The sequence below is a fragment of the Montipora foliosa genome, chromosome 3 (assembly GCF_036669935.1).
Source record: "Montipora foliosa isolate CH-2021 chromosome 3, ASM3666993v2, whole genome shotgun sequence".
In the NCBI taxonomy this organism is placed as follows: domain Eukaryota; kingdom Metazoa; phylum Cnidaria; class Anthozoa; order Scleractinia; family Acroporidae; genus Montipora; species Montipora foliosa.
In genome coordinates this window covers 37288393-37297517 of record NC_090871.1, presented here as the reverse complement: position 1 = coordinate 37297517, position 9125 = coordinate 37288393, and the positions used below count along the sequence as shown (strand labels likewise).

General features: G+C 42.1%; 3 protein-coding genes across 3 annotated transcripts in view; all 3 read right to left on the bottom strand.

The window, feature by feature from the left end:
• Positions 1-1492: 1492 nt before the first annotated feature.
• On the bottom strand, positions 1493-3661 carry LOC137995699 (uncharacterized). The gene has a single exon (XM_068841219.1). The coding sequence runs from the start codon at positions 3659-3661 to the stop codon at positions 1493-1495; it is 2169 nt and encodes a 722-aa protein (XP_068697320.1).
• Positions 3662-3847: 186 nt separating this feature from the next.
• LOC137995698 (uncharacterized) lies at positions 3848-6564 on the bottom strand. Its single transcript, XM_068841218.1, has 2 exons — positions 5958-6564; positions 3848-5805 (listed from the first exon to the last, which is right to left on the bottom strand). The coding sequence occupies exons 1-2, from the start codon at positions 6562-6564 to the stop codon at positions 3848-3850; spliced, it is 2565 nt and encodes an 854-aa protein (XP_068697319.1).
• Positions 6565-7315: 751 nt separating this feature from the next.
• LOC137995697 (acid shock protein-like) overlaps positions 7316-9125 on the bottom strand; it is a 2370-nt gene continuing 560 nt past the window's right edge. Inside the window, exon 2 of the mRNA XM_068841217.1 lies at positions 7316-7746. Within this exon, the coding sequence (XP_068697318.1) occupies positions 7316-7746 (431 nt within the window). The remainder of the gene's footprint in view (positions 7747-9125) is intronic.

The window sequence follows — 9125 nt, the reverse complement described above, 5'->3', positions numbered from 1 at the left end:
GTGCTCAGGTTGACGTTCCAGACGCCAGCTCAACGCAATGACAAGCCAACATGAGCATGCGCAGAATGCTCGTCTCCGAAAAAATTACTTCCGGCCGCGTATTGTAGACATCGCGTCCTCTATCTTCCATGAGCGCACGTTGGATATGAGATGGTAAATAGCCAACGAGGCGCGTAGCGCCGAGTTGGCTATAACCAGTCTCATATCCAACAAGCGCGAATGGAATAATTGTTTTATTAAATTCCTTTAAACTCCAAAAGTTTAGAAAGTACGAAATGCGGGCGAAAAAAGCGAGCAAATCCGAGCGAAATCAAAAAAACTTGATGAGAACCGATGCGATGTCGTGTAACACCTTGTGGTCAGACAGACGCAGGCTCGTCACAAAAACATTTCTTACCTTTTCGCGTACTTCTAAACGTCGGAATTTAACCCAGCTGTCCAGAAAACCTGTTTTTTTTTTCATATCCAACAAGCGCGAATGGAATAATTGTTTTATTAAATTCCTTTAAACTCCAAAAGTTTAGAAAGTACGAAATGCGGGCGAAAAAAGCGAGCAAATCCGAGCGAAATCAAAAAAACTTGACGAGAACCGATGCGATGTCGTGTAACACCTTGTGGTCAGACAGACGCAGGCTCGTCACAAAAACATTTCTTACCTTTTCGCGTACTTCTAAACGTCGGAATTTAACCCAGCTGTCCAGAAAACCTGTTTTTTTGCTTTCTTCAGAGAGAAATTTCGCTTTCCGGCGAAAAAACTTTTAGCTTGGCAACACTTAGATCAATCATTTACCATATAAGGTCAAACTAAGGTATATGAGGTGATAACCGAGATTGAGTGAACCAATCAGAGCACGAGAATTGCATTATCCCAGGTTGAGAATTTAATAAAAGCCATTATTAAATTGTCAACCTCGGATAATGCATTTCGCGTGCTCTGATTGGTTCACTCAATCCCGGTTATCACCTCATATACCTTGGTTTGACCTTATATGGTAAATGATTGCGTTAAGCGTTGCTAAACTAAAATGTTTTCGCTGGAAAGCGAGATTTCTCTTTGAATAAAGCCAAAAAGGGAACAAACTTTTTTTGCGGAAAGTTTGGATCCATTCCGACGTTTAGAAGTACGCAATGCAAGAAGGCAAGGAATGTTTTTGTGATGAACCTGCGTCTATCTGACCACAAGGTATTGCACAACATCGCATCTGTTTTAATGATCCAAACTCTTTAATGATAGATGACTTCCTTTTAGAATACAATTCCTGGTAGAGACGATTTCCTAAGATTTCCGAGATATAATTCCGCCAATACACAAAATATAATACCGCCAAAAACTCGATAAGATGTAATTCCTCTCACATGTCAATCAAACTAAAGCTCGTGTAACACTAGTTTCCAGTTTTCAAGAAAGTTTAACAAATCAGACTGATTTAACGCAAAACCGAATTTAGCTCTTTAGCTTCAGTGTCAAACGCTCAAGATACGGTAAGACAGTTCATGGAGCAGTGATCACTGTAGGGATGTCTTCATCTCTAACTATCTGAATGTTCATTCCACTGTCAAACTGTCCTGTTCTCGCATTAGTTACGTGTTCGTCACACACGTTGATTTCAAGAGGATAGAGCTTTTGAATTGGACGTTTTAAGCGAGTCTTGCGGAGAGAATTATCTACTGTTACCACTTCTGCTGCGCGCACAACGTTGTCTTGTCCCTGTAACTGTTTCTCTACTTTCCCCATTCTCCACTGTTGTCTGGGTGTCTTGTCAGCATAGATGTGCACAACGTCTCCTACTTGAATTGTTCTTCTTGGTTCACCTCCCTTGAGTTTCTGGTACTCGCGGGTACCTGTAAGATATTCTTTCTTCCATCGATTTCTGAAATGGGTGAGAAGACCGTCTAAATATCTCTCTCGTCTAGGCAAAGTGTTTACAGGTACGGTGATGGCAGGAAATTGATCTAGAAGTCGACGACCAATTAAAAGATGAGAAGGCGTAAGTGGAATTTCTGTTAGCTCATCGTAGACATAGGTCAATGGCCTAGAATTCAAAACGCCTTTAGTTTCGATCAACACTGACTCTAACTCTTCATAACTCAACTTCGCATTTCCGAGCACTTTCTTGAGACACCTTTTCACAAGTTTCACACAGATTTCGAAGAATCCGCCCCACCAGCTGGCTGTGGGTACATTGAATTTCCAGTCAATGTTCCGATCAAGAGCAAACTTCTTAACCTTTGCATCTCGGAAAGTTTTCCCGTTGTCTGAAATGAACAGGGTCGGTAGTCCTCTTCTACCGAAGAACCGCTTCAGCACTCTTAAGAACGAATTGGCGGAGAGGTCTGGCGTAAGTTCAAGGTGCAAAGCTCTTGTACTAGCACATGTAAACAGAGCAATGTAACACTTGTGCATTTCTCCCTTGGATAAGTATATATTCTTCACGTACAAGGGTCCGGCAAAGTCCACACCTACTTTAGAGAAAGCCATTTCCTCTGAAACTCGGAATGCAGGTAGTGGTGGAGTAGGTGGAGAGCTGTAGGCTCTTCCTTGTAATTTCTTGCACGTAACACACTCGGAAAGTACATCCTTAACAGCTTGCCTTCCTTTGATTATCCAGAATTGTGATCGGATTTCAGTAAGAGTTTCTCCAACTCCATTGTGATTCACGTTTTCGTGGGACTGCATGATCACGAACTTAGTGAAATGCTGCTTTCTAGATAACAGAATGGGATGTTTTGTTGAGTATGGAAGTGAAGACTTCTGGATTCGTCCGTCGGCATCCTTAAAGACTCCTAACTGTTCCCAAGTCGAACTTGATTTCTCCTTTTCTTCAAGTTTGGTTTGAACGTCTTTGTACCAGAGATTCGTAGCAATATTCTGATCCTCCATACTGATGTCAGTTATTTCTATCTTCCTCTTGAGCTTCTGGATGAATTTCAGCACAAGAGCGGTTACTCTGACAAGTTTACTGAGACTACTAAATCTTTCTGGACAGATGACTTCTGAAATGTTCTGCAAGGATACTGTCATAACATTTGAAATTTCAGCTTTCCTTCTCAATTCCTTTACTTCTTCTGGGAATGTACTCTCACCGATTGGATTATCAGGTAGGTTTGGCCACTGAACTTCTCCTTCTTTCAGAAATGCAGCTCCCTTCCACCATAGATCACTGTGAGCGAGAACAGAACTCTTTGACCCTCGCGACGCTATGTCAGCAGGATTAGACTCAGACGGGCAATATCTCCAGTGATCCTTACTCCACAGACTTCGAATCTTCTGAACTCGATTCTGAACAAACAGCTTGAATTGTTTAAACTCTCTATTGATCCACCACCACACGATCTGAGAGTCAGTCCAATTGAAAACAACGTCTATCTTCATAGTGCAGGTCAATGCCTCATGCACGGCTGTCATCAAATTCGCAAGTGTCAAGGCGGCCATTAACTCCAGTCGAGGGATTGATTCACCGATCAAGGGAGCAACTCTTGTTTTGGACGCTAGAAGGCAAACAGAACTGGTTCCAGAGGTTGTCAACCTGATGTAGACATTTCCTCCATACGCAGACTTGCTAGCATCTGCGAACCCATGCAGTTGAATAGACGTGACGTCTTCGACTTGAACATCACCCAGGATGCAACGAGGCACTACAATGCTTGAGACTTCCCACATGTCTTGTAGTAACTCCTTCCAGCGCGACGCGAGACCTTCCGGCAAAGCTTCATCCCAAGCAAGTTTTAAATGACAAATTTCTTGGAACATGCACTTTAAGGGTAAGATAACTGGTGACAGCAAGCCTAATGGATCATAGAATCGAGCAGTACTGCTCAATAATGTCCGTTTAGTGAAATTTCCCTCTCAGGCTTGTCTAGAAAAGGTAGCAAGATCAAACTCGAAATTATCTTCCATCCGATCCCATTGAACTCCCATTACTTTGACAACGGTTTCTTCGCTCACATTGTTGTTTGAATTTGACACTGTCCAATCTTCTTCCTCAATGTTCGGCTCGGTCAATGTAGGAGTAGCCTTACAAGACAGCTCCGGTTCCCAAGACAAAGATTCTTCTGCTCTTTTGATCATTTCAGTTAACTCTTCACTTTTCGATGCCCACTTTCTCATATTAAAACCTCCTTCTCTGAACCGCAACTTCAACTTGTAGTAAAGTTCAAAACACTTCGTTACCGAGTTCTCTCCAGATGCAAAGTCATCAACATACAAAGCTCTCACAACAGCAGCCACAAATTCAGGATCAATGTTCTCATACCTTTTTAAGTGGTTCCTCAATGTTACATTCAAAATAAATGGAGAGCAAACTAGACCAAAAACAAGACGAGTGAATCTCAGTGTGATCACTTCTGGATTCGGGGAGTTGATGTCATCTACCCATAGGAACCGTAACAAGTTTCTCTCTGCTGGATTGACTTCAATGTTCAAGAATGCTTTTTCTAAATCACCAATCAAAACCACTTTATGGTGGCGAAATCTCAGCAAGACATCAAAGATCATTGGAGTTAAGGCTGGACCTGGTAGGAGACAGTCATTCAAACTTGGTTCATTGCGGGATTTAGCACTGGCGTCATAAACCACACGTAGTTTAGTAGTGATTCTGTCTTCTTTCAATACTTCTTTATGAGGAATGTAATGTACAGTACCAGGAAGGGTATCTAAATCATGACTCTTATCAATCAATTCAACAACACCAGCATTTAATTGTTCCTTGATGACACTGTCATATTGTTGGAGCAATTCTGGCTTGGACCTTAATCTTTGCAATGAAGAAACAAGGCGATTCTGTGCCAACAAGTAATTGTCTGGAATAATCGGGTGTTCAGTCTTGAAGGGAAGAGACACTTCAAAACGGATTCCATTGAACTTCACTTTGGTAAGATAGTCTTCAAGAAAATCTCCCTCTCTATCCTTTACTCCAAGAGTGTCATAGTCCCAAAACTTACTTAGCTCCTCTTTCAGTAAGAAATCATCTGAAACTAAGTTCTCTTCAATGACTTGACATTCAGTTTTCATAACATGGGACACGTTAACAGTTGATAACTGTGTATTCGCACTTGCCGCATTCACAGGACCACTCAATACATATCCTAATCTTGTACGAATTTCCACTGGTCCATGTAGCTCCCCCCTTACCACGTGATTCTGAACCACAGACCAGTAATGATCTGCTCCAATCATGACATCAATTTCTAGATCCTCATCACCTCGTGAATGATCAGCCAGAGGTAAGCCTTGCAGATGTGGGTAACACTGTTGTGCAATTTCAATGGTCTGGTTTGTGATGGGACCACAGATCAACTCAACTTCATAAGCATTAATGAACACTGTCAAATTGTCTTGACATTCCAATGCAAACTGAACGATGCTACATTGTTTCAATGAGGGTTCATTGTTTCCAAAAGTTTGTATTAGAACTGTATCGCTTCCAATTGGTCGTAAGCTCAATTTGCTCCTTAACCGAGAGCTTATATAAGACTTTTGGGAACATGAATCAAAAAGGATTCTCACATTGCAAGAATTTCCTCCATGAGGACTTCTGACGTTAGCTCTGGCCGTTTGTAACAAGATGCACTTGTTATTAACGTCTTGAGTAAAATACAAGTTTGTACTCACAGTTTGTTCTTGATTGCTGTCTCTAGCCCTTCTGGTCGTGATTGGATACTCTGGATAGTGTTGAACGCTGCACAAAGCCACGTGATGTTTCCCACTACAACAATGACACCTTGCTTGACAATCTCGACTCACATGACCGCTCCTCAGACAACCAAAATATTTTCCCTTTTGACGTAGAATTTTCTTTCTAGATTCTGGATCGGTAACAACAGAACATTTGATAGTTGGATGAGGTCCATTGCAGAAAGTGCACCATTTATCCTTAGATAGCGGCAGTCTCTCGTTGTTTGCAACCAGGGTTGACGATGTGGGGGGTCTTTTGTTTTGACCTGTGCGAATTCCAAACCAAACTCTCGTTTTTCTTTTAACTTTGTTTGCTCTGTTACCGTTCCCAAAGCACATCTTTCTCGAATTTGCAATTCTTCTGTGAAAGACTTGATGATTGTATCAAGGTCCCAATCTTCTGATGTGCCGCGACTCAGGATGAGGCGTAACTCTTGTGGGATCTTTCCCATAATTACAGGTGTCAAAAATGTTCCGTATGTCTCAGTCGAAATACCGATTCCTTTTAGACTTCTAACTGCCGCCTCCGTTCGATCCAAAAGCTGACGCAATTGCTTTAAGTCGCTCCTGTCGCTTACTTTTGGAAGCTGCATGAGCAATTCGATGTGTTTCGAAATAATGACTTGTTTATTTCCGAAGCGCTTGTCTAGAAGTTGGACCGCGTGGTCGTAATTCGAGCTTGTCAATGCTAAACCAGAAATTGTCTGGGCTGCAGAACCTTCAAGGAGCGACTTGAGATACTGGAATCTTTCCACGTCGCTTAAGGTGGTAGGATCTCCCCGTTTATCAATTTGTTCCTGTGCCGCGATGATTGTTTTCCTAACAAATGCGCGATGACTTTCGCGGACCATGGATTTCTTCTTCAGTCGTTTCTTGGGTTCCGACGACATGTTTACAGGAGGTTAATTCATTTTTTCACTCTTTCAATCCTTCAATCTCGGGTCTCGGCACCAAATGTTTTAATGATCCAAAGTCTTTAATGATAGATGATTTCCTTTTAGAATACAATTCCTGGTAGAGACGATTTCCCAAGATTTCCGAGATATAATTCCGCCAATACACAAAATATAATACCGCCAAAAACTCGATAAGATGTAATTCCTCTCCCATGTCAATCAAACTAAAGCTCGTGTAATACTAGTTTCCAGTTTTCAACAGCATCAGTTCCCATCAAGTTTTTTTCGATTTCACTCGGATTTGCTCCCTTTTTTCGCTCGTATTTCGTACTTCCAAATTTTTGGAGTTTAAGGAATTCAATAAAACAATTATTTCATTCGCGCTTGTTGGATATGAGACTGGTTATAGCCAACTCGGCGCTACGCGCCTCGTTGGCTATTTACCATCTCATATCCAACGCGCGCTCATGGAATAATTGTTAATTATTCTTGGGACTGCATGCTTCAGTGAACTGAATATCAATTTTTTTTTATGCAAATAACTCCCTAAAGATAAACTGTATTATGGGATTTGTGAAAATAGCGAATTTACCCACCCTTCGAGCAACTGGGGCCAGGCAAATAATCATGCTAACTTCCCATGTAGTCTCCCTGTATACATATAAGGCATCTTTCACCATATTGCCCTTACATTTAGTGCCTTGCTTCCTTTGGATGCTTGAACTGCTTGAGGTGCTTTGCTTGCCTAAGGTGCCTTGCTTGCTCTGGGGTGCTTTGCCTTCTTTAGGAGTTTTGGTTGCTGGAGGTCTTTTCCCTCCTTCAGGTGCTTTGCCTGCTTGCTTGTTTTGCGTTTTTCAAGTCCTTTGTCTGCTCCAGGTTCTTTGCTTGCTTGAGATGTTTTGCCGCCTTGAGGTGCTTTAGTTCCTGGAGGTACTTTTCTTGCTTGAGGTGCTTTGCGTGCTTGCGTTGCTTTGCCTGTTTCGAGTGCTTTGACTGCTCGAGGTGCTTTGCCTGCTTGAGGTCCTTTGCCCGCTTGCGTTGCTTTGCTTGCTTGAGTATCTTTGCCTGCTGGAGGTGCTTTGCTTTCTTGAGGTGCTTTGCCTGCTCGATGTGCTTTGCCTGCTTGCGTTGCTTTGCTTGCTGGAGGTTCTTTGCCTGCTTGAGGTGCTTTTTTTCCTGGAGATGATTCGTCCGCAGTCCTTTATGGTGCTTTGACTGCTTGAAGTTCTTTGCCTGACTGCGGTGCTTTAATTCGCTTGCTTGCTATAGATGTTAGCCTTAAAAAGCTCCGTTTGATGCTCGTTCCTGTTAACTTGAGTGAAACTCATTGGCAAGTTATGGCAATTGTAGGGTTCGACTCAAGGAAGTGTACCTTAGACCTTTTCAAAAATGTCCATCGGATAATAAGAGAGCTTCATTTTGTTTTTCGTGGGCGCGATTATTTATTCCGGTTCCGGAATCGCGAGGTCACGGGTTCAAACCCCGTTGAAGTCCTGAATTTTTCAGGCTTCTCTACGCAATTGCAAAAATTGCGCTCATAACTGCGAAGATCATAGCTTCACTTGATTTAAAGCTTTTACTTCAAAATTAACAAACACCCTTTTTTTTTCACTTTCGGATGTGACAAGACGTTACGTACTGAGGGACCTCACCGATTTTACCGGCTATTTTAGCGTCAAATCAAGCGTTTTAGTGGGAGGATTTTCGTTTTGTAGTTTGAGGCGAACATTTCTACAAAACAAAGACCCCATCGATATTGAATTTCTTGGACTTTGACAATGCGTTTATAAACCAGCCGTCCTCGCCTTTGTAGTTTGTCTCGAATTAATAGGTTTTAAATAGTAACCTATTTACACCGATCTTACCCGCACTCCTACTGAGGTATGGAGGTCTGGCGGCCACACAGGAATAATACTAGAACACAAGGCATTACAGAATAGGCAGTCCACCAAACATACACAGTCTCAAAAGAAAATTCCTAAAACTAAAACCCAAAACTGAGACAACTTCAAAACATCCGTACATGCGTACATCCATGAGATTTTTCCCCTTAAGTGTCTCTCTCATGGCTGCTATTTTCACGAAGGTGATGTACATGGAGCTTTATTAAACCGCTGTTCCAGTTTACCGTCTTTCCCGGAAGTGACGTCTTTTGCAATAACTGAGTATGCTCACTAGCAAAAACCAGTTGACTAACTGTACTGGCTCACCGAATGTAATGTTCTTGAACAAGACCACCGTGTATAATATTGAAAGTGCTGAAGATAATGCCGACCTAACCGACAGGATTACAGAAGCTACCTAACACAATGTAAATACAACCGCTCATGACACCCAGTGTACCGCGCATACTGGCCAGAGCACGGAGTATGATGACAAAACAACCGAAGAAAATATCGAGCCTCAGGAGCCCATGACTAGGAGCCTCCAAATGCATGATATTCCTTGAGGCAACCTTTGCGGGTATCTTTCTATTCTTCAGCAGGAAACTCACATGTACAGCAATTTACATCAGTTTGCACAATTTGCATATATTGTTTTTGCTATTTTTGACT